At 45.2% G+C, this 25,856-nt stretch overlaps 1 protein-coding gene across 1 annotated transcript in view; it reads right to left on the bottom strand.

Annotated features, from left to right (window-relative positions):
* The window catches only part of Slc24a3 (solute carrier family 24 member 3), a 488,609-nt gene that overhangs the window by 117,425 nt on the left and 345,328 nt on the right, over nt 1-25,856 (bottom strand). The window contains exons 4-6 of the mRNA XM_052722879.1: nt 16,046-16,120; nt 10,436-10,520; nt 9,954-10,057 (exon numbers count right to left, since the gene is read on the bottom strand). Of these exons, the coding sequence (XP_052578839.1) occupies nt 9,954-10,057; nt 10,436-10,520; nt 16,046-16,120 (264 nt within the window). The remainder of the gene's footprint in view (nt 1-9,953; nt 10,058-10,435; nt 10,521-16,045; nt 16,121-25,856) is intronic.

Below are 25,856 nucleotides of genomic sequence, written 5' to 3'. Positions count from 1 at the left end.
TACGTATGTGTACATGTTCATGTGGATGCACATTCCTGTGGATGCATGTCAGAGGTCAGAGTCAGGTGTCTTTCCCTTTTCACTTTATATTTTGAGACAGGGTCTTATTGACTAGACTGGCTGGCCAGAGAGTTCAAGGAGCTTGCCTATCTTTATATCTTCCTCTCCCTTTCACTGGGGTTATACATGCATGCTGCCGTACCTACTTTTATATGGATGTTTGGGATCCAAACTGAGTTCCTCATGCATGCTTGGCAAGCACTTTATGAACTAATCCATCTCCTCAGGTCTCCAATTCTAGTCTTACCTTAGGAGGCAGGCAGAGATGGCTCTGGAGAGCTCACAGCCTGAAACAGTTTTTTTTTTCCCTCACAGAACAGAGACTTCTATGACATTGTAGTCACATCAAACATTTCATTCTTGCTGGAAGCAGCAGTAACCACTGGGCATGAGTCTTCCTAGGACCCTTGGCATTGCTGTTTCCTTTCTCTGGCTGATGAGGCTAGTAGACCAACATTCTAGAGTATTTCCAGGGATAGCAGTTGTGTGTCTGTTCAGATGGTATGTATATTCCCTCTGTTCAAAGTGACTCACATTCAGAGCATCATCTGAATCGGTCTAGCTTTTAAGTGGTACCATTTTTTTTTAGAGTGGAAGGGGGTATTTTCCACTTCATTGAACTATCAGCATTTGTGATGGTGATCTTCCTGGAAACTCTTTAGAAGCTTGCACCTTCTATTCTCATATATCCTCTACAAACCTTCCTAGACTGTTTCCTTCCTTCATAGCATTGACTCATAATTGACACTATGCATCTTATTCCTAGCCCCCAAACTAGTGTAATACATCATCTTGCTTTCTCTTGCACCCTATCTATCCATCTGTCATCCATCATTTATCCATCTTTCTACATTCCTACCTACCAATTATTGTATTTGTTGGATATTTATTAGTATCCTATAGCCAAATTCTAGTATGCATTTCTTTTCACTGGCATCTCTCTGGTGCTGAACAGTGCTCAGCATGCAGTAAGCACTCAGTGAACCTTGTTAAATCCAGAACTTACTGAGATGGGATTTTAATTCAGGTATGACACTTACCCTGGGTTCGTTTTTAAGTGGATTATTACTCTGGCTTTACATCCATAGATGCTACACAAACATCTTCTCAGAAATGTTGTCTATAAACGGGTACATAATTTCGAGTACTGGGTAGCCTCAGGTGTGGCAACAGATCTTTCCACAGGTATCTTGACTGTAGCTGCTTACACTCAAGTCATGAAATTTGGTTTATGATGTCATAGCTCACACAGTCATGTGTGTGTGTGTGTGTGTGTGTGTGTGTGTGTGTGTGTGTGTGTGTGTATTGTGGTTACAAGAAGTGAGGCCGGGATGTAGTCTGGAGGCCAGCCTAAGGAACTGAGGAAGCAGGTTCACAGTTTTGCTCTGCACATTCCCAGGGCTTGCCAATGCCTATGCTCCCCTCTATCAGGGAGGTTTCTTGTGCCCTTTTGTCTGAGGTGGAGTTACAAGGCCATGATCAGAATGAGTCACTCCTTGTTGCTGTTTGCGTGTGCTGGTACCTAAGGGGCATACAGGAGATGAGGAGTCTTGGTAACAAGAGCCAGAGTACCTGGGTCCCTCAGGCAGATTCTTTTTGAAGCTTAGGAGACTTTGTACAGCCAAGATAGCCCAAGGCATGTGAGCGCAACTGGTGCTGTAAAGACATCCGGGTGAAGGTGAAGGAGGAAATCCACCCCACAGTTCCTCTTCAACCGGCTTGTTCTCTGCTTCCTATGGGTTTCATGATTAGAAAGGCACTGATCTGTGAAGGAGCAATGGGAATGGTTGTCATGGGCCTGGCAGCTTAGGGTGTCAGACTTCTTATTGAAATGGAGAAAGCAGCAGACATTTCTATGCCACGGGCTGGACCCTGCAGTCCCAAAGCCTCGGACACACTAGTGTGGTGAGATTATTAAACATTTTGGAGCCTCAGTTTACTCTTTTGAAAACAGTGTTCTCCTTAGAGTTATCTGAGGACAAATAGTGACTATATCTAAAGATGCACAGACGGTGTCCAGTGCATGATCAGCATGTGCTTGTTCCATGGGTTGAGGTTCTGGACTGAATATGAAGAGGAACATCTGAGCATCAGCATTCATCTCTCTCTCTCTGCTTTCTGATTGTGGACACAATATGGCCAACTATCCGATGCTTCTGCTAGCATGATTTCCTTGCCACAGCGGACTACACCCTCAAACTGAGAGTCGAAATAAACCCTTCCTTCTTAAGTTGCTTTTGTTAGGTCTTTTTGCTACAGGAACAATAAAGTGTCCTGGGAAGAAATGTCTTTAGGTCTCAAAGTTGGTCTCTCCTCTTGAAAGGATGTTCTGTGGCAATGGAGAGAAGGTCTGGGCTCCCTTTGCATTGGCCGTCAGCCAGCCCTTAAGACGACCATTCCAAGGGCAGGCAGTGACCTGAAACTCACTTTCCAGGAGCAATGTAAGGCTTCACATGGAAGGAATGCTCACCCCACCTTCCAGCGACTCCAGCTTTCCACTTCACATTTCTGAAAATATGCATCTTGGATCTCAGTTATTGCTAAGTTTGCTTTGCTGGGCACAAGGGCACCAACCTCTTCATTTTCTTTGGCACAGTTGAAGAGTGTGGTTTCTGTGTACCTCCCTTGCAAACCTAAATGAGAGCAACAGCACTAATAAAACATCTCTATGGCCATTCTAAATAATTTCTAATGACCCTACTCTCTATTGATTTAGAAATTAAAACAAATTGGACAGAAGGACTCAGAGGAGTAGTTGAGTGCCATGATTTAGAGACTGCCAGGACAAGAGAGCAAGGAAAGAACAAGGTCCAAATGATGGCACCGATGGAGATTTGAACATTTTTCACTGAAGAAGATGGCACATAATCTCAGGGAAAGATGCTCAGAGCCATGCTTCTAACTGCAAACTAAACATACAGAGAGGCACTCTTCACATTTGCTGGAATGCTTATGATCATAAAGTCACAAAGCAAAGTGAAACTGGTCACACCAAGTGCTGGTGATGATGCAAATCACTGAGATCTCACTGATCAGGGGAGGGAGGGAACATGGGTACCCACTTTGAAAAGCAGTTTGGAAACTTCTGATTAAAAAAACAACCACAAATATACCGTGATAGCCTGAATGTGAAATGCTCCCCCCCCCCCAAGGGACCCATGGTTTTCATGCCTGGTCTCCACCCAGGTGGTGTTACTTTGGGAGGTTCTAGAAATTCTAGGGCTGGCATCCATCTGCAGAATATAGGTCACCGGGCAGGTTCTCAGGTGTGGATTATCCCTGTTCCCTTCCAGACTCACCCTCTGGTTTCTGTGCATCAAGAAGTGGAGAGGGGTCTCTGACACCTGTCCCCAGCACCATGAGGCTCTGCTCAGCTACATGGGGTCAAGAGACCACGAACTCTGAAACCCTGACTCAAAGTAAATCCTTTCTCCAGGTGAGGTTTTCGTCAGTTATTTGGCCGCAGTAACACACACACACACACACACACACACACACACACACACACACCCCTTGATGCAGTAATCTTCCTTGGTTATGTGTATATGAGGCCTGAAACAGGTACAGTCTTTATTTTTTTCCATCAAAGAAAACTAATCTGAGGACGAGGACAGAGGTGATTAGAGGCAAGAGAACAGCAATGGGGTCAGAGCTTGGCCAAACCATATGCTTTCCTGTGCAGTTTTCAGAGACCCCCATTGAATTCTCTTTACTTATAATGTAATTTAAGTTTGGTGCCTTGCTAGCAGAAACTGAAAGCCTCTGCACTCAACTACATGTGGCACTGAAGACAGGTCTGATTTCAAGAGATTGGACTAGCCAGGGAGGTGACAGCACCAAGATTAGAGAGAAAACACCCCGGGAACACAGCCTGCTACAGGACTGGGCCATCCCACAAGGGCTGCTCATGCCAGAGGTTCCCTGCCCGCCAGAGCTGGAACTGGTATGAGTGGAGCTAAGCCTGAAGGTGGGGCTTTCACAGTTAAAGCCACTCCTCTGATGTAACTGGACTGGATCTGCACTCTGTCCTCCGATGCAGGCAGCCTGCAGAGGGGCAGAACCTGTTTTCCCAGGTGATAAAATCCTGAAATCCAGCTGGTAGACTGACTGCTCCGTGGGTCAACCCTTGCCCAGGCTCATCTTCGCCCCATGCATGCTGCTGTCTTGCTTCCGACAGTACCAAACATGGATGCATCCTGCCCGGGGGGAGGCTCCTGATCCTTAGTTTTCCAGGGGTCATTCTACCTCATTCTCGTCCCATCATTTCCCTATTTACAGTGGATAGTTGACCTCCAACACCAGTTTGGAATTGGTGGTGTGTGGTTTTCATTCTCACTTTTCATAGTCCCTAGCCAATTTGGGGATCTGAATTGATTCCAAGAATTGGATCGTGATAGATGACGTGTTCAGTTTCGTCTGGAGAGCAATAACCCAGGAATTAATGTATACAGGAGACCAGTGAGTCTTCTATTATGTTCATCAGCCCGAATCTCCATTATTGGTGAATCAAAAGCTCAGCTGTGGAAGATGCTTTTCAGATTATAATAGAAGCTTCGAGATGTCCCTCAGCTACACTGAGTGCTTCCACCATGCATTTTGGGTCACCACCATCTTGCTGATATGACCATTCCTTGCATTGTTCCAAGTCCTCCACTCCAAACTTCTAAAGGATATATAAAATCTCAGCCTAATAATGAAAGTGCAATAGTTCTATCCAGAGATTTTATAATCAGTGGTTCCTCATATGGATTATGTAGTCAAGAGATATGTCTGTTCTAGTCTTAACTATCTCAGCAGACCCCCTTTCCCAATCTCTAGGGTCCATTTCCTAGTCTGTTGATGAGGGTAGTACCATCCTGTACCTTAAAACTCAGTGAGTGCATTTCTACCAATACTCACAGACTACTGGTGGGTGTGGTGTCTGAATAAGCTTATTGAATAGTAGCTACTCCCCCCCACCCCCGCATCATGCAATGAGTTATGAAGCATGCCGTTTTAAATGAAAGGTTTTCTATTTAATGAAGCTATGACCTGGGGCAGAATTAACTATCAGAGTCACTGTTAATTTGTACTTTTCTCCCCAGAGGTTACTGTACATGTGGTATATATTGGTTTTCCTTTAAATGTCTTATTATTTGGGCTGAGGAGATAGCTTGGCGGATAAAGATCCTCCTCATAAGCATGCAGACCCGAGTCTGGGTAGTCACTGTGTGTGGCTGTGCACATCTATAATCTCACATTGGGAGAGTAGAGGCAGACAGTCTCACTGAGCTGATGCGCTCTGGGTTCAGTGAGAGAATCAGGTGGAGAGGGACTGAAATCCCTGATGTTGACCTCTGGTTTCCACATACACCCAAACCTCACACATGTGTACACACCCACAGAGACACATATGTACACACACACACACACACACACACACACACACACACACACACACACACACACAAATCCATACAGGCAAAACATTACTACTTATACAACATAGTCCAAAATGATAAAGATACATGAGGAATGACAAACATTTATACTAAACAGAATGTTTTTAAGCATTATATAACATACAAGTAGCACTGCATGAATATTATACCTTTTTAAATCCCAAGATTTTTCTAGCTTTTATGTAAAATTACCAATTATATCATGAGAATCATAGTTTCAGCAAATTCATACTAAATTGATATACTTGAAAGTGGGATCAGTCACTTTTGGAAAATTATAAATGATCTTTTAAAGCCCTTTAAAAATATTTATTTATTTATTTCTTTAGTGCTAGGGATCAAAGCCAGGGTCTCACACACACTAGGCAAGCACTGTATTGCCACAGATCCATATCTGTAATTTCTTAACTGTCCACCTGGTCCTCACGTTTGTATCCATCAGTGGAGCTGAAGATGGGCTCTAAACAGCCAGCTTATTTGGAAGCCTTAGTCTTGTGTTTGCCACACACTCTATGGGCCCCTTCACACCTCTCCCCCTTCTCAGGTCCTCCCAGTAGTCAACCCTTGCATCCCTCTGCCTAGGGTTTTCTCTGAGTGCCAAGGTCCACCCTGACTGTGGTCACCCAACAAGCTGGAAATGGTGAGGGGTTCATGTGTTGTACCTGGAGTCACATGGAATGGAAAGTGGAAGTGCATAAGTGTATAAATGCATAAGTGCCCCAGATCTCTTACCTTCTATGTGAGATCACTGCGCATCTGTAAACCATTCCCCAAAGATGAATCAAATCCCAGTTGCTGGCAGTGATAACTTGCTCCTTAATGTTTTTGTCTGTGGCTTTCTCTTCCCTGTCTCACCTCCTCAGTGTCTGGCTAGTGTTCCCTGGGGCAACCTTTCAGATTAACTACTTGCACTTGACTCCTTGCCTAGAGTCTTCTTCTGGAGATATTCAAATGAAGGCAGGCTTCAACTCTTGCTGCTGCTCTGTTTTGTGTAAACGAGCCAGCTCAGACAGGGTGCTATTTGAAGAAAGGCAAATGTAGCCAAGATTAGATGGACCCCGCCAAAGAACATCAGGGACATAATAAGGATGCCAGGAGCCAATGTGGGAGCTTTTATAACAAACTGGAGCCATCTGCCAGCCTGTAATAACCAGAATATGAAGGTCCTAATCTGGGATGCAGTTAAACTGTTTACTCTCTGTTTGTGGTTATGTATTTAAAGCTTAACATGCTCTGAATGGTGGATTTAAATTCATAAGCACATTGTTTTACAAAATTGGCATGAAGTCTTTTTAATGCAATATGCAGAATATATTAGAAGGTTACGTCAAGACCTGGATATTTTCACTTCATTGTTATCCTTCTTTGTTCTTAAGGAAACACTGGGAGGACCACAGCTCTGTAAATGTCTTGTGGGATACCCAGAACCTCCTTCCAAGCCATTTTCTGAGAGGCAATTTCCTCCTGTCCCATAAAAACTCCACAAAGCACCTCAGGCGAAAAGGAGGCATCGGGTATGTTTGTAAACTCCTAATACAGCAGACATTCAATTACACTGAATTCATCAAAACCCTAATTGAGACAGGAGCTCAAACCTTACAGCTTAATTACTTTAATTTTAGATGGGCGACAGACTTCCTCATGTACTGCCCTTTAAGCTGAAATGCATTAAAGAGAGGCCCATGGCTGTTTGCTGTAATTCCCAGCCAGTGAAAGTGCAGAACAATATAAATAATAATGCCAAGTGATACCTGTGAATAGATTTATTAATCACTCATTTCCCAATTCCTGGCCTTTGTTGTGACATCCCATGGCACCAGCTCTGCTGTCTGGGAATGTGTCCCCCTGTGTGAGGCTAGACAACTTTCACTTCTTGCTGATTGTTCTTTTCTACTACTCACGAGACCGCCTAGGACCAAGCAGTAGTCCTCTGATCTCATTATGTCAATATATCATTTCATTCTCATTTACAAGATCTTCTTCCTGACCTCTCTGCTCCCCACCATGTCTCTGATGGGAGCCACAAACACCCTTGTCCATCAGCTGAGAGGCCAAACCTTCCCAGTGACCTAGGGTGGAATCTGGTAGTACGGACCTCAGGAGGAGTATACCAAGAATTGATAAAAGTGTCTAACTGGTTTTGACTGTCCTTGCAGACCAAGTACTATTTTTAATGTCAAACATGATAGGTTTCATCACCATGGCAACACTCAGAAGTAGGCACGCTTATACCCACTCTATAGATGAGAAGGATCAGGCTTCAGTAGCTAAAATAACTTCTCCAAAATCACTCAGCAAACAGCAGAGCAAGTATGTGATCCCAGGCCAATCTGATTCTTTGGCCCATGTTCCTCCCCAAATACAATTCTGTGTCTTCTACAAAGATGTGAGAGAATCTACAAAAAAGGCAAGTGTGGATGGCTTTGGAAATCTCCAAGTAGGCAGAGGATAAAAAAAAAATAATAAAGGAAGGGTACATCTAGGATCACCCTGATGGCTGCTTCCAGGAACAGCTCTGATTGCTACCTCTCTCCAGTCACATGGGGCTGTGAAACCAGCCAGCAAGGACCTGTAGAAGGTAGAAAGATGGATGCCAACAACCGGTGCATCAGCCATGAACAGGTGTTCTAGCCAAGCTCATGATGAGCAGCACTGCTGATGAATTACATGCCACCAACACACTGCAGTCATTTCATAAGTAATTAGCTGTGTGGCCCTGAGTAGACATCACCCAGTCATTTGTTTCACTTCTTTGCATTATCTCTTTCCCTTCGGGCTTGCTTCAGAATCAAGCTGCAGGTACAAATGACTAATGAACCAATGACAACACTAATAACGGCCGGGCTAATAATCATACAGCTAATGGTGACGATGCTAATTAAGAAAGTGCAAACAGCAACAGCTTCCACTGGTGTGACTATTCATCTCTGGGAGGCAACGGTGAGTCGGTCAGGCAGGGCAGAGCCAGGGGAGAGTGACAACAGCAAAGGCAGGCAGGCATGGGGCTCATTCTTTCAGTGGTGCTACTTACGTAGTTCAAGACCAGTACAGTGTGGACTCGTTACATTTAACACACCGGGTCACTGAGAAAGCAGAAACTATTCAGTCCAGAGAGTGGGACAGACCTCAATCTTCATGACCAAAGCACCTGCCCAGGAGTCCCGTGAGAGGCAGCCTGTCCACTGGGGAGCCCTGGAGCTGATGTCTGACAAGATCAAGGTGTTCTTCTGTCTGTCACTTGGAAGGAATAAACACAAGCAGGCCAACTGGACAAATCAGTTGGCATGGAAATGGTGGCAGTGAAAATGGGCCACAGAGAGGAGCGGTGAACTCTACAGGGACTCTTGAGTGTACATTTGAGGGGCAGACATCATGGGATGCTCAGCAGCTTCTGAGAGACACAGAGGCCTGACTCACATGAGGGCCAAGGACAGCAGCATCTGTCCTAGCCCTTTATACCCACTAGCCACTTCCAGCAGGGCATGGCACAGACCTCGGTCAGGTTACTGATCAGGTAAAATGGATTACCAGGTCCCTCAATTTTATAAGTAGTCACCCCTGGAACACTAGAAATAGAAGCTACTGAGTCTTGGCAGTTTAGGCAGGGAAGTGAGGTTCTCTTTTCTGATGGCCATTTCTCTGAGGAAACTAGGATGTGAGAACCACAGGGAAGCTGCATGCCCTGTGAACCTTTAGGCTCTGACCTTGGCTGCCCAATAGCCTCACACCATGACTTCTGAATACATTCCTGAGATTATCCAAGAGACACTACATTGATAAAGGACAGTCGCCCCTCAGGATATCTCTGGCATTAGGTTAACTGAGGACTACAGGGCTCCTCTAGACTACAAAAGATTTAGTGGCAAGAAGAAAGGCAACATCCTGAATGGCAACAACTATGAACTCTTTTTTTTTTTTTTCCCAAGACACGGTTTCTCTGTGTATCTTTGGAGCCTGTCCTGGATCTTGCTCTGTAGACCAGGCTGGCCTCGAACTCACAGAGATCCACCTGCCTCGGCCTCCTGAGTGCTCGGATTAAAAGCATGCACTACCACTGCCGGGCTCAACTATGAATTCTCTAAGCTGAAAAACTTTGTCTCTTTTCTTCTCCCTCTTTCTCATTTATCTTATTTCCTCTGAGGCAACCATCACATTGAAAATCACTCTAGTGCAGATCAGTAGTTCTCAAAATGGGAGTGGGCGTCCCATTTTCAAGTTCACAGTTAGCATTGTCAGGCTGGTTAATTTCCTATGTGGAGCTGCAAAGTCTACTTTCCATCAATCTGGAAACCAAATAACAGTGGCTTCAGGTGTCTAATGGAAATCTTCAATTCTACCGCTCAAGGCTCCAATGTGCGTAAATTCTAACATGACAATCTCTTGCCTCAGCTTCATATTTCTATCTTCTTCACATGCCATGTACAACCATCACCAAGAAGTCATCAGTCTTACCTGCCCTGCAAAGAGCCCACAGACACCGATGATACACAGGATGTTGAACACAGCAGAGCCCACGATGGTGCCGACTCCCACATCACCCTTGGTGATGAAGACTCCTGAAACACAGACCAAAACCAGTCTGGCTGTAGTGGTCCAGCTGCATTCCAAGGAGAACCTAAAGATCATTTCCTAGTTCTAGACTATGCTCAGGACCCACAGGAAATAGCTAACCATTGCGGGGAGCTTCTGAATCTAGAGGTGAGACTTTCCCTTAGTAGCACTGGCTTTGGGTCTAGGACGAGTTCACACACAATAAAAGGGTTGAACGACCACAGCAAAGTGGAAGGCTCTGCTTGGGGTCTGTGAACTTCATTTTTTGTTTTTTTGTTTTTTTTTTTGTGAATTGCCAACAACCCAAATTTGAGGGCCTTCTTCCCCAGAGCCCTTTTCTCTCACATAGGGAAGGGCTGAGATAGTCTTCTAGCATCACCTACCTATAACTGACGTGAAGAGCTCTGGGGCTGAGCTGCCTGCTGCCATGAATGTAGCTCCTGCCACATCTTCACTGAGGTGGAGGCGCTGTGCAGGAACAAAGACAAGACAGGTGAGTTGGGATTTTACCTGGGAATACATGTGACTGTGGCTCCCTGGGTCCTAAGCCTTGAGAAGGGCAGCACTAGGACTTCAGAGGGACCCAGGGGCTGGGTTCAGTCCCTCTCACTGTCCTTCATCCAGAGCCTGGCCATTTCTGCAATCTGCTCATTACTCTCACTTGTAGGATCAGCAGGCTACAAAGACTTCATTAGCCAAAGGCTCGACAGAAGACTTAGGGGTCCACAACTCAAATGTACCGAGGGCCCGGGCTGTTGTGCCAACGAGCAGGAGGGTGCAGTGGGGAGGCTAGAGCACCATGGGCAGTGGTGGGGAGTGATATCCTTTCTAATGCCAGCTCTGCCCAGCTCCCTAGAGTGTTGGCAGGCACTCTGATTTTAGAAGAGACGTGGATAATCTAGAGCTGTGTGCGAAGATCATGGCTGTTGCAGCGCTTCGGCTACCTCAAGCTCACAGCAGCCCATTTTCAAGCTGGTACGTGTGCCTCTGGAGTCACCCTCCTGAAGCACAGTCCCAACCCTTGACCTTCAAACTCCAGGTGGCACAGCAGGAGAGAAGACTTGAGACTGAGTAGAAAAGTCCCAGATCTTTGGGGACACTCCTGAGTCCTCAAGTCACCCCGTGTGTTGAGCCAGAAGGTGATATTCAAGAGCAGAATACAAACGCACCTTGGTGGCTGGTTGGTGTGTTTAGCTTTTTGGCATTCCACCATGTCTCAAAAAGTAAGCTGCTGGCTGTTGGTAAGCACCCGGTTCCCTTCTGGTGTCAGGGCAGAGACTTCCTTTCCAGTTTCCAATGCCACCCCCTCTTGTTCTCAGTGGAAACAGTGGTTGCACTTCCCTGTTTGGCCACAGAGAGGCAGTATGGCCTTGGAGGAGCCTCTTAAAGAGGCATTCTCTTTGGGATCCTGGGTTCCTTGGCTCTGCACTCACAGTTAAGGTTTAAGGTTCACATGCAGTACTGAGGAGACCTTGAGATGGTACTCAACACTAAAAACTGTGGCTGGTGGAGAAGCCCTGGTATTTGAGTCTCAATGGGTGGGGATGGCCAGAAGGCAACTTGACACCTGAACCAGGAGTCCAGGAAGCTCAGCTCCCAAGAAAGCCCTGAGTTGCTGCACTTCCCTGCCTGAGTTCCACTAGCTGGTTTTCCTTGTTGCTTATGAAGATTAGTTTTATGTCTGGTTTCTCTCTTGTTTCCAGATCTCCTTCCTTTCCTCCCTCCTTCATGCTTAATTCACTCTGTCCTGGCAATACCCCGCTGGACTCTTAGAATCACTAGTCATGAAGCCCTCCTGCCTCTACATTGCTAGCTGCTATATGGGAGGTGGAGGGAGGGAGAGTCGTCTTCCTTAGCTTCATCCTTAGCAGAAAATAATTCCTGCATCCCCTCACCACAGCTGGACACTCTGGGCTCTCCATGAACAACAACAGGTCCCGCTGTTCCCATTTAGGTTCAGTGGCTCAGGCATTCTCTGTCTTTTTCTGAAATGCTTTGTCAACAAGACCTTTTCTCTAGATGAGGCTCCTTTGGTCCTTCCCTCCAAACAGCCCTGCCCGGGTACCATGGCAGAATCCATCACTTGCTCCCTTCTCTCTGCGTAAAGTCCCCACTGGGCTCATGCAATCTTCTGTGAATACAGTCAGCCTTTGGGATCAGTGGGGATTAGTTCCAGGAATGCCTCCTTTCCCTGCTAGGACCCAGATACTCAAATCGAAGCATTGTTCAAGTTTCATATAAAATAGTGCAGTGTTTGCATATAACTTATACACATTCTCCCATATACTGCAAATCATCCCTTCATTGCTTACAATTCCTAATACAATGTAAATGCCACATCAAATACTATATTGTCCAGGGCATAATGACAAGGAAAAAAGTCTATATCTGTCCCATACTGATGCAACTTAAGAAATGTTTGATCCAAGGTTGAATGCTTAGATGTGGAACCTGCACATAAAAGGTGGGATGCTTCATTTTATCAGTGGTCTACAAGCCAGGGCACATAGGTTGGCTGGGACAGAGTCTAGTTCAGTGTTTACAGTACTTGAAGCAAGGCCTGTCACCCTCTTCCACAGCCTAGGAGGCCACTCTGCTGCTTTTTTCAACTTGCACATGGTCCTAAAGCCTTCCTACTCTCGACATCCAATATCTTCATTTCTGCATAAGCTCTGACCAACCTAAGGCTGCTACTTCCTGATCCCCAGGAATGCCACATCTTCCCCTTGCTGAGTCTTTGAAACACCTCTCTCCCCACTTTGCTTCAGTGTAGGAGAATCTGACTTTGTCTATCTTCGGCAGACAAGGGACTTATCAACATTCCAACACCTTTGTATGTTCCATGATGTAACTTCGAGGCTGTCTAAGATTTAGTGACTTATCTGACCTGTTGCTGGCATGCTGGGTCATCATATTGGCACTCCTTTCTCTTCCCTGCCCAACATTTTTCCTGGCTTGAACTCTCCTCCCCTGACTCAGCTATGATTTATTGAGTAATGCGGCTTTCTTTCTAGAATCATTTTTCACCAAAGTCCAAACAACATCCCTTTTGAGCATCTCTTCTTAGCTCTAGAGTTAATCTGGGAGCAAGCACTGAGCACACAGCATCACCTCTCTACAAAGAGATCAGGGAAAGCAACAATGGGGGTGTGGTTAGGAAGCCCTGCCAGGCCACAATGGGTGGTTCTACATCATGGCTCCTGATGGAACCCCAGGGAGATTTGAGCACAGACTCTCAGAGACATAAACATAGGGTCTCCAAGGATATACAACTCTGTCCTCATCCTACCCATTTCTACAGACACACCATTTGCTCAGTAACTAGGGTGGCTTGAAGTACACGGAGCTGTACTCACAGAGATGGGCATGTAGCATGGCATGCTTTCTTGTAATGTATTTTGCTTCTAAAACTGGACTTGGTTGGGAACAAAGAGCACTCTGGGAAGGGAGGCCCTTCATCTGCATTCCTCTTCCCTAGATAGCTGTGGATCCTAGAGGTGGAGCCAGTTCTGAACAAACCTGATATAACTTGTTGCAGAATTGCCAACAGGTATGATGATGACCCAGTGGTATGCTCAGACTGACCTGGGCTCAGATCATGACTCCACTCCTAAACACAGGATACTCTAAGTCTCTGAGCCTCAGTTTCTTGATTCCTAGAAAGAGGTTGACTGTAGTCACCTGGTAGAGTCTTAGACGTGGTTAGAGGATGGGTACAGTCACACCACACTGACAGCAACAAAGCCAGTTTCCTGCACCTCAATGACCCAGAAAAAATAGCATCTTAATCCCATTAAACATTCTCTTGCCTTCTTAACTTTTTTGTTAAAGGCTTACTCCACCTGATTCTGTTCTGATAGCTGTTTGATTGCTTTCTTTCCTAGGACATGCATGTTCTCAAAGGTTCTATGGGTTTCCTCAATGGAGGACACAAGTTGATATCTGTATTTATATTTATAGGACATTATATTTATCTGCCATTAACAACAAACATGTCACATGGAAAGAGGCAGAACAAATTTGCTTTGCATAAGAATAAAGTACTAAGTGGTGGTAAGTGGGCCTTCTTTATCCTCAATCACTGACTCAACTAATCTCAGATGGAAAGTACTCAGGGAAAAATCCCAATATAAACCTGTATCCTTACCAAACACACAGTCTTTTTCCTCATCATTTCTCTTTGAAAAGTACACTTTGACAGACATTTACATAATACTGACATTGTACTAGGCATAGTCTAGAGAAGGTTTAAACTTTACAGTCCTCCACTACTTTAAGAAGGGATTATTCATTACAATTGGCTATTGTTATTTGTTTATATGCCTCTATAGAAAACATGTTTTCACCACCTGCAGCTTGTGACCGAACACTTTACTCATGTGACTATTAACCCTCAGAGTATAAATTGTCTGATGCTCTGAATAAAGTTGGCTACTTCATGGAAGAAAAGAAGGGAGTTGAACAACCAAGGATTTGGACCCAATCTGCCATGGAGACTGAGGGATCACAAATGCCTCCACTACAGGGCTGGATGCTTCCTTGCTTTGACACAAGGTGTGCCTGTTCCTGGGCTGGATCACTGTGACAATCGCTTCTGCATTAGAGAACTGTGCATGCCAGACACTACCCTACTTTCCTTAATTTACTGTCACTGCAAAGAGGAACACACTCCTAGGCCATGTCTAGGGTTACCGTGCAATGACTGTTCATTTCCAAATACAAAAGCAAACACATATCCAGAGCTTAGAAGAAACTGCTTCGGTTAAAAATCTTCCAAGTAAGATTTCTAGACTAGCATCCTCAGCAATACCTGTGACCCAATTAGAAATATAGATCCTGACTGCCTTTTACGTTGGTCTTTGGGACCTATGGAATCAGGTACTGTGGGTGGAGCAGGAAGAGGTCACAAGGCTTGTTACTGGACTTTCAGGTAGGACCTGTGTCTGGAGACTGCCTTCTGAAAACTCAGATAATGAAATAAAAACAGTAGATAAAACAAAACTCAAAGCTTGCATTTAAGAAAGATACATTTCAGGGCAGACAGCAAGATGAAAGTGACAAGAAATGAGAGCTTTCTAGGTAGGGTGCGCATTAAAGAAGCCTTTTTAGGTTTATTTATTTATTGCATGTCCGTGCGTGCGCATGTGCATATGTGTGTATTTGTGTGTGCTTGCATATGTGTGCATACCTATGCATAGGTGAGGATGTCAGGGCACACATGTGGAGGTCGGAGGACAACTTGTTGGAGTCTCTTTTCTCCTCTTTGCCCAGCTCTCTTACCCCAGAGCCTGCCAGGACTCCACCCAGAGTATAAATAGAGAGCTAAGTGTGAGGGAAACATGTAGTGGTGGTAGGTTCTTACCCTAACAGGATCCCAGAAGGAAGAAATGGAGGGAAGGAAGGCGGTGGGAGGGATAGGGACCAAGAAGCAGCAGAATTGAAAAGGGAGGGGCGGGGAACAGGACACAAAGTATGACCCTCCATGTCTGGGGGGCCGATTGTGGGTTTAACACTCATGGAACCAGAATTATTTGAAAAACTATTTGCATCTGCAAGGAACACACATCTTTGGTTTTGTCATTATTCCCTAAACAACACAGTGAACATCTGTCTCCACGGGACTTATATCACCATAGTAAAGCACACAGGGGGTACACGCAGGTTGTTTGCAAACACTACACCTTACTACACACAGTTTATGCGCTGGAGCATCCACGCATTATGTTGCTGCAGGACATTCTGAAGTATCCCCACAGATACCCAGAGGGTACTGTAGAACTAGCAGTAACAGCAGATGTGGGTTAAAGTCTGACCATTCCCCGGATTACCAAATGTCACACAGACTGAGCTAACACAGTTCTTCTCTTTCAGTCATTCAGGTGCTTACTACCTCTGAGACTCCCCAGGACCTCGGAGAAGAGGCTAGAACATGGCAGGACAGAGTCCCCACCCCACACCCCTCTCAAGCACAATGGGAATGTGCCCCCACATACCTCACAGATCTTTTCCAAGGATGGGACAAAGAAATCATCACACACGATGGCGAGCGCATAGAACATGTACATGGCCTGGAAGAAAGGAGAGGAGAAAGAATTAAGAGTCAGGCAGAGCCAGGGGGAAAGGGCTGGGTCACTATCTCCTCCAATTAATATCCTCTGTTATCATAAATTTAACTTCTTATTCAGAGTAAGTAAAAGGTCTTTGCAATTCCTGAAAGACCTGTGGCCTGGCTTTAGCTCCATTTTTGACCTGAGTACCTACTAATGGCCTCTTGTCCCCCTTCTAAAACTCCAAAAAGATGGTGGGCACCAGCTTCAAGACCTCTGCACTTGTTGCTTCTACCCAGAGCACTCTTTCCCTTGGATATACCATTGTCTCACTCTGCCATGCTTTTCAAATGCCAACCTGACTCCCTGCCTACCTTTTTCTCTATACCCTCTCATCTTGACTTTTTGGGGTAGATTATAGATTAGCTCTATTAGGCTGCTGTCCACCACCAGAAGTTCTTGAGGAGATGAATGTCCTCTTGTAATTATGTCCTCAGAAGTCACCCCAAGGCTACCCCCTGAAGGCATGAGTAGCTAGCTGACCATATCCCAGTGAGCTTCCTTACTACTTGGTCTCTGTGCAAACTTGCTTCTACACTGTGGTCAGTTATCACTAGGGTATCCCTAGAATTTCACCATCTAGCCAGAGATTGTCTTTTTCCTTATCGAAGGTATCAATGAAGCAATGACCGTTTGTTTGGATTCCAGTGTTGAAAGACCACCCGACATACACCTCTCACTCCTTCAGGGGACCCCACCACCTTGGCATATTCACAGTGCCTCAGGCAGAAGTGTCTCACACTTTCTCCAGGATTACTGATTGGCCAATCAGTGTGCAGTATTCCTAGTAGAGGTGGCTATTGGTTTAGAGGTAGGCATGTGACTTAGGCTCATCTAATCAGGTGAAAGGAAAGAGTTATCAACTTTCCAGAAAGGGTCATTTCTTCCCTCTGTTGCTAGCTGTGGAGAGGAAGTATGGGATTCTTAGAGTGAAGTTGATTCTGAGTTGGAAGGCAGCAGCGTCTTCAATGCCATCATGGAGCCATGGATCATGTGGCATTAGAACCCACCATGCCTCTGGGCGTTATAGTATACTAGCAGCATTGCTTGTGCAGTCAGATTCAGAATTTCCCAGGATTTGTAGCCTAAAGTATTTACCAGGGCCTGCCCAGTTTCCAGCATCTTCCCTAGTAGATTCATTCTTGTCTTCTATTATATTTTCCCATTGATTACTACTCCACAGCATGGGCCCCCAGTCACAAACGGCACAAGCATAAGACACAGGCCAGCTGCCAGAACATGCCATTTCTTGTCTCAGAATGATAGGTGGGCAGAAAGACTGTTTTAAAGGGCCAGGCAGAGATTAATAGAGAATATAAATACCCCTCAAGCCTGTATCTGCAAGAAGCAGCAGTCACATAGAAGAGAGCCTGATAACGGTGCTACCACATTAAGAAGCTGAATCAAAAGATGCAACAGGTTCATGTGTATGGCACGCACACGCGCACACGCGCACATGCACACACACACACCCCCAACAACATCATGAGAACACTTGTCTCAGTTCAGTTTGAAACCAAGCGGATGTTCCAGTTTCATGAACCAATGCTTTGCTTTTGCATTTCACCTGTTAATGGAGTTTCTGTTGCTCACAGCTTTCCTTCCTGGGGCCCTCTTATGCAGTCCTAGCTAGAAATGAGCTCAGGCTTTTGAGTCCTGGCCAGTGCACTAATTTAGTCCCCTGTGTCTCTTTATATGCCCTTGATTTCTTTCCATGTGTATGTGTTTGTTCTCTCCCAGAGGACCCGGAGATTCTCAAGTACAATGTAACACCCCATTCTGTGGAAATGTTACACAAAAGCACAAAGATGATGTGTCCTAAACTGCAGACTACACTAAATTATCAAAACCTACCAAAATACACCACAGGGGATGGGTAGAACAACATGACTCATTTGGTGCAATGCTTTCCAAAGAGATTGTGTGAATGTACACTTAGTGGTAAGAAAACGCATCTACACTCCACTGTTACATGAAAATGTTAAAAATTATACAGTCTCTCTTTTGTTAAACTGTTTAGGTGTAGGTGTGGACCAACTCACATACATAAGTACATTTGCATATGAGTTGGCCATGCTGTCAAAGTAATAGCCATGTTTCTTCACTGGAATCAATATATCTGTATTTTATAATCATTAGCTATATTTTCTCCCTAAATTTACATTTCTTGTGTGATTTGTGTAGGTGGAAGGAAATTTTAGAGGTAATTTTTAATACTTTGCTAACCTCTGAGAAGCCAGGAAGAGTGGTACCCTGAGAAGTCTCTAAAATAATTTTTTATTGCTTGATATATTCATAATCTACACAAAATCATTTGCCCATGGCATTTTTGAATATGTCAAACAAAAAAAATTAATGCTGTATTTTATAGCACGCTGGATCTGCCAGAAATACATCCTCAAACTGTAATAAACTCAAACCTCCTTTTGCTGTGTGACTTGGCTGATCCAATGACATGCAGGTTTTAACATTATCCTTGAAAGGACATCCAAATTAAGTAATTGAAATACAGATCAACACATCTGTGGATTAACCAAGATCTAAATAAGCTGTCTATCACTGACACAGTCAGCTCACTGGAGCAGCTGGTGCTGCTTAGAAGTCCATGCGCCCTCTCAGTAAGAGCATGTTCCCATATTAAGTATTGATCTCGTTTCAAGACAAGAACCTCCATCCAATATTGTAACACTGATGCTTGGGCTAGGATGAGAAATGAACAGATCTGCTAAGCTCTCAGTGTTTTCAAGGGTGATGGCTATGGAAAGCCACGCTGATTTCGGTTCACAAGATAGGGTGAGGCGAGGTGAGGATACCCCCTGTCAATCACCCTGGGCCAGCACATCAAGAGATGCTATGAAGCCTAAGAGATGTGTGGAGGCGCCTTGCCTGTCCTAGGGTGCTTTCTGGCATCTCTCTGTGTTTGTGTGGGGGACTGCTTCTCTGGTTATAATTCCCTGTACATCTCTCCCATGAGGCCCACAGGAAAACAGGTCCCCACCAGGAAAATAAACAAAATGCATGAACTAAAAGAACAAAGGACCCAAACAAAGGCTCGAAGTCTAGATGTATGGTGCAGAGCTCTTACAGCAAGTGTGGCATCTATGGGGCTGTCCATGCAACTGGCACAAATCTTTGCAGAAGACTAAAGGACTTTGAGATTCATTTGCCCAGGCCTACATTTCCAAAAGATAGAGGATATCTTTTGGAAGAGGAGAATAATGATATTTACCACTGTGTGCGATTCCACTCCAGGTCCTTTACAGAACTATCTCCCTTAGTACTTTTGGTACTTGTGGGAGGCAGGCAGTCTGTGGGTCCATTTCTCAGACAATTCAGGGAGATATAATAAGCAAATGGCAAGGCTTATATTGAACCTCAGGACCCTTTCCACCCTTCTCTGAACCCAGCTCTCTCTATACAGGTCCATTCTCACTCATGTTGCCTCTGCTCCTTCTTCTAGGGCTGCCTGTCAGAGTAGCTGACACTTTTTAGTGCTATTTCTTTTACAAGGTAAAATACAAGACAGATCTGAAATCTGAACAAGTCAATGTGAGGTCTGGAGTAGAGATAATGGGTGTGTCTAGTCAAGGGGCAGATCATCTCTAGAACTTTAGCTTGAGTCTGAAGATCGCAGGGTCTTCTCTTCCTTGGTGTCTGGGAGAGCTGTCAGAGTGGGAATCTACATGTTGGCATTGATTGTGCACAGTGTGGGAGTATGAATGAGTTTTGCTCATGTATCTAGCTTCCCTTTTCCTGAATGGCTGCCGTATCCATCATGTATTTGTATCTGCCATATTCCAGGCTGGGCTGGCACAGAATGACTTCTGTGAAGCAAATGGATCCTAGAACAGCTGGTGTCACCACTGAGATCTAGCAGAAGAAATGTCTGGAGCCTTGGAGGATACCCCGAGAGGTGAAGGGCCACATCAGCTTTCAGATATGACACTTCCACAGTGCGTGAATTTAATTGATTCTTCTTACCCTATGTAGCCGCCAATGTGGGACCAATCAGTGTGCCATGTAGGTGGCTTACAAGGTTGTTTTGGGAAGTACATGGCGAAAAATGGTCAAAGGTGCCTGGATGTAGTGACACATCTCATATACCATCATTACTGTTGCAACGTTGGCCGTGATGTGGGTACATGGCTAAGCCAGCTGGCCCTCTGGAGGAAAAAGCACATGCAACATTGCCCTTCACTCTACTTGTTCTTGCCAAGCCTGTCGGAGATCAGGTGACAAAAAGGTAACTCTCTGGTACAGACCAGCTGCAACTGGCCAAACCCAACCCACGTTCAACAAACCAACTGAGGACATTTGAGTCAAGTTTTTTGTATGTGGCAACAGACACAGATAAGGTGACAAAGACCGTCACAGTGAACACAAAATCATGACCGATTACCCAGAAGGCAGAGTTTCAAATTTCTTAAGAGACAAAATGACAGAGAAGAACTTCCAGGGGCAGCGAAGACCACAGGTTTTCCTTCTCACTGACATAATATTCGTGTGCTTAAAGAATATACTGCTGAGAGACCACCCAAAGTGAATTTTTGCTGAGGACAAACTTTAGGCTTTAAAGAGTTCTTTATTAATTTAACAGTATTGTGTGGGGTCACCAACTCAAAGCCAGATGGCCTGGCAGGTAGGAGCTCTAAGATTTAATGAGTCATTGTCCTTGGGCAAACAAGAATGATTTGAAGTCCAGTTTGGAGAGCAGAAGATCAGTGGCTCCCCTAAACTCAAGCTGAGAGAACCACAGGGCTGAGCTCTGTAACACAGTTATCAATGTTGATGGCCTATCCATAGGCCATTCAGGTTTTAATCTTGAAAATAATATCAATGTTGTGCTGATTAATATCTTTTGCCTTCTAGTGTCCCTAGAACTAGCCATGGCCATATGACACTACTTTGGTCAATTCGAAAAGGGCACAGAACCAATTCAAGTCATCCTTTTTTTCTTCCTTTAAATTTTAATTTGATGTCCAGAGTGGCAGCAGCCATTGTATAACTATGAGGTAACAAGCACAATGTTATATACCAACATGATAAGGATAGCCAAGACCCAAGGGCACCAGGGACCACCAGAACTAATTCCCCTTGTATTTACTTTGTGAAAGATAGAACTCATCACACAAGTATGAGGAACTAGGTTTGGACCCCAGATCTCACATAAAAAGTCATGTGTGGCAGGTGCTTGTAAGTCATGCTGTGGGGCTGACGGTGGATATGGGGGTGTGGGTAGAGGTAAGGCAGGAAAACCACGGGGAGGGGCTTGCTGACTATGAGATCAGCTGCAGGATCAGTGAGAAATTCAGCTCAAGGGAATAAGGTGGAGAGGGATAGGGCAGGCCATTGGGTACCCCCTCTGGCCTCTGTGTGTGTACCTGTATATATATATGATCACACCCATGCTCACAAACATATTCACATCCACCCCTCTCCCTCCACCCCCACACAGCCCACTAACTGCAGCAGCAACAGCAGCAACAACAACAAAAAACTGAAGAACTTTGGCTACAGTGGTTAAACTTAAAAAAATGCCCAATATAACAAGAGATGTTTGTGGATTGTGACTTAATGGAGGTGAACAGGCTGTAGCTGAAATGTTGATATCCATAAGTGTTTCTGAATCATGGGGAAAATGTATTTGAGCAGTGTGACTTTCACCCTGCTGTTTTATGTGGCATCTCCAGTCAGCAGATTTCACAGATAATTTCCTTTTACTACATCATCTGCCCTCCTGTCTCTGTCTCTCGATTCCATGAATGAAGAACTGGGGAACACTTCATAGGGCTGGTCTGTGGAGCTCTTGCCTGGCTAGAAATTGCTCTAAACCTCCCAGAGACTGTGGTTCACTAATAAAACAGCAGTTTTCCTCTCCCTGCTCCCGTTTCAAGTGCTCATAGGATTGGGATTTGAAAAAGAATATGATTTCTTTTAAAAGTGTTTTCTTGGTGTTGTGGGGTTGGCAAGACGGCTCAGTCAGTGAAGTGACTGATGTGCAAACACAGGACCTGAGTTCGGATTCCCAGCAAGCATGTAAAGGTTGTGCATGTCAGTGCATGTCTGCAATCCTAGCACTGGGGTCAGTGTGTGTGTGTGTGTGTGTGTGTGTGTGTGTGTGTGTGTGTGTGAAGAGGTGGAGTCCTGGAGCTTTTTGCTCACCAGGCTAATGGAATCAGTGAGCTCCAGGTTCAGTGACCTTGCCTCAAAAATAAGGTGGAGAAGGCTGGTAGACGATATCTGACATTGACCTCTGGCTTCAGCATGTTTGTGCACACATGTATATGCATACCTGCATACTTATGTGCACACACCCATATGCCCATGTACACATACACTGTATGCATACACATAAAAATAACTAAATACATGAAATAGTTTTCTCATAACAAGCTTTTTGACTTTTGGACTCATGAAACTAAAGTAGACCTGATCCTGTGTCTACTGTTGACTCTGGGACTCTAGTGACCACAAAGACACAGACTTAGCCTCACAGAATAGATACAAGTTCCAAATAGGAGGACTAGGGAAGTTGTTTTGCAGGGAAGGAGAATACAGCTGATGGACACTGGTGTTCCTTCCTTATCTTACTATTTTCTTCAAGCATAATGTAGAACACCACTTAATTTTCCAACGTCAGACTCTGCTTCAATGTGAATAAGAAGTGCTGGATAATTAATTAACCCCCTGTGAAGCCCTCAAGCCCACAAAACCTATGGGAATTGGTATATCGGTGCCTAGCTCCCTCATACTCTGGGTAGGGTAACTAGGTGGTCAGTTCCCAGATGGATGGAGTGTCACATGCCCAGAGGGTGGTATGCTTGTTCATGTACCATTCATCAGCATCCTTCCTTTCCTTGCTCCACTTTCTAGTCCCCAGCAACATCAACTTCTACCACAAATAACCATTTATATTCAAATCTTTGCCTCAAGGTTGTTTCCAGACAGTCCAAATTAAAGTGAAAGGGGAGTGAGGTAAGGGAGAATGTGGGAGGAATAAAATTCAAGGGACATCAAGGCGGGCCACTTTCCGAAACAAGGTCTTCCCTAAAGTCTAGAGGACTCTTCTGAATGTCACCCATGGTCATTAGTCAGCTGGCATTTGGAAGGTCTTTGAAGCCATTCAGGGCCTTGGATGATGATGATGATGATGATGATGATGATGATGATGATGATGATTCTCCTTCTTATTCTTCAGTAATTTTATTGAAAATGAATTTTTTTCATATCTGATCACAGCCCTCCCCAAAACTTCTCCCAGATTCTCCCCACCTCCATCATCCCACACCCTTTCTCTCTTCCTCTCCTTAGAAAACAAACTTGCAACTAAACAAACAAACCAACCAAAAGGACAAAACAAAAAAGAGGTCAAGGAAAAGCCTAAGGAACACACACAGACACAGAGACACACACATCCCCACACATAGAAATTCCACAAAAGACCTACATCCAAAACCATAATATTTAAGTAAAAAAGACTTGTAAGATTTAAAAAAAGGGGGGAGGGGCTTGGATTCTAATGGAAGGGATTATATGTTAAGACACTTGCTCCTTTAGCACAAATTCTACGACTATTTTACTTTAAAGGAATTTCAGAATGCTTAGATGTCCTAGATTTCAGTTGGGGCACATTTATTTATTTATTTATTATTTGTTTGTTTATTTATTTATTTATTTATTTATTTATTTATTTATTTATTTATTCTTTGTATCTTTTATATCATACCTCCCAATTCCATTCATCTCCCTGCCCGCCCCCCAGAATAAAACAAAATAAAATTTAAGAGGAAAAAAGGAAAAAAAAAAAGGGGGGGTGGGGGAGAAAGGGAAAAATCTCATGATGGAAGCTGTAGTGTGACACAGTACACTCCTTTATCCATCTATTTTTACATGCAGGTGTTCATCGCAAAGACTCATTGGTCTGGTTCAAGGCCCCTGGTCTCTGCTACAATCACTGATGTTGGGCCCTCACTGGGACTCTTCCTGGACATCCTGTTGCTGCCCTGTGTCATGGAGATCCTACAGTCCTGGGTCCACAGGACAGACCCGACCCCCACCCCCACCCCCATGCTCCAGTCAGATCACAGATGGGGTGGATATTGGGGTAGGCCAACACATAACCCTGGTTCTGGGCCTGGGAAGTTGCAGGGTTGGTCAGTCCACCAGCTCTCCCTGTGACTTCACTACCAGGGTGAGCTCTCCAGCATTGCCCTGGCTAGTTTACCCTTTGCAGAGATGAGCAAGGGGCAGGGCCAGTTCTCCCATTTTCACATCCTCAGGGTTGGTTCTCCCACATTTACACCTTCAGGGCCACCTCTTCTGTGTTGTTCAGGTGAGGTGTAGGGTCCATTCTCCTGAGTGCTGGAGCTGAGGAGGAGCAGGGACAACTCTCTCGATCTTATTACTTCAGGGCCAACTCTCCTACCTCCCTCAGGCATTGATGGGGGGTGGATCTCTCCCTACCCATGCCACCACATGACAGCTCTCCCATGCTCACAACTTCAGGGCTGTCTCACCCACACCTCCACCAACAAGGTCAGCTCTACTGTGCTACCCAGGAGAGATGCAGGGTCCACTTCCCTAAGAGCTGCAGCTGGTAAAGGGGAGGGTTAGCTTGCTAATCCGTCTTGAGCAGAAAGGGGTAAGGGATAAGAGGGTGCATCTCTCCCCCACCTACACCACTACATGACAGATGAGTAGTGGGGACAACTCTCCCACACTTACAACTTTGGGGCTGGCTCACTCACATCTCTGCCTATAGGTTTGACTCTATTGTTCCGCCCAGGTGAGGTGCAGGGCCTGCTCTCCTGGGTGTTGCAGTTGGTGTGTGTGGGGGGGGGGCAGGGACAGCTCTCCAGCTCTTATGACCTCAGGGCCAGCTCTCCCACCTGTCTCAGGTGTTGATGGGTGTTGGGGGGCATCTGTCCCCTGTCCATACTGCCACAAGACAGATGAATAATGGGGATGGCTCTCCCATGCTCACAACTTCAGGGCTGGCTCACCCATACCTCCGCCAACAGGGTCAGCTCTATTGGGCTACCCAGGTGAGGTGCAGGGCCTGCTCTCCTGAAGGTTGTTTGGCTGGGACATCTTATGGGTAGATAACTTGCTTGGCATGCACGAGGCTCTGGTTTGGATCTCAAGCACTACAATAAATAAATGAATAAATGCACTACAATAAGTGAGTGGGTGAATAAACAAATAACAAGATCCTCAGTTGTATTTGAGTCTATTCAGTGTCACGGGATCACAAGTCATTTGTTGTGGATCCTGGAGACGAGGAATGTGCTATCTCTGGGGAGATAGTTGTGTAGAGGAAGAACCTGCTAAGCACTTCCATATTCTTTTGCTTCCTTCTGTCTTCTCTCTCTGCTCTTTTTACTCCACATGACTTTGTCATGCTGGCCATTCCCTGAACTATTGTCTCTTGTGTCCATTTACTTCTCCTACTGCCCCAGATGGACATCACCTGAAGGAAGGTCTGGGAACAGATGGGTCAAGCTAGGATGATGCAGATGGTGACACTGGTTTGCAGGGTGCTGTGTGTCAGCCATACCCTTTCACAACTTGTAGGAAGGGACACTGGACATCCTCCCGCCTCATGATTGGGAATCGAGGATCAGGGAAGTTCAGGGACTTGGGTCAGGCCCCACAGCTAGCATGAAGGATAGCCAGGGCATGAACCCAGGAAACCCAC

The sequence above is a fragment of the Peromyscus californicus genome, unplaced genomic scaffold, assembly GCF_007827085.1.
Source record: "Peromyscus californicus insignis strain IS unplaced genomic scaffold, ASM782708v3 Scaffold_7__1_contigs__length_154581171, whole genome shotgun sequence".
Taxonomy (NCBI): domain Eukaryota; kingdom Metazoa; phylum Chordata; class Mammalia; order Rodentia; family Cricetidae; genus Peromyscus; species Peromyscus californicus.
This window is presented reverse-complemented; position numbering and strand designations above follow the sequence as displayed.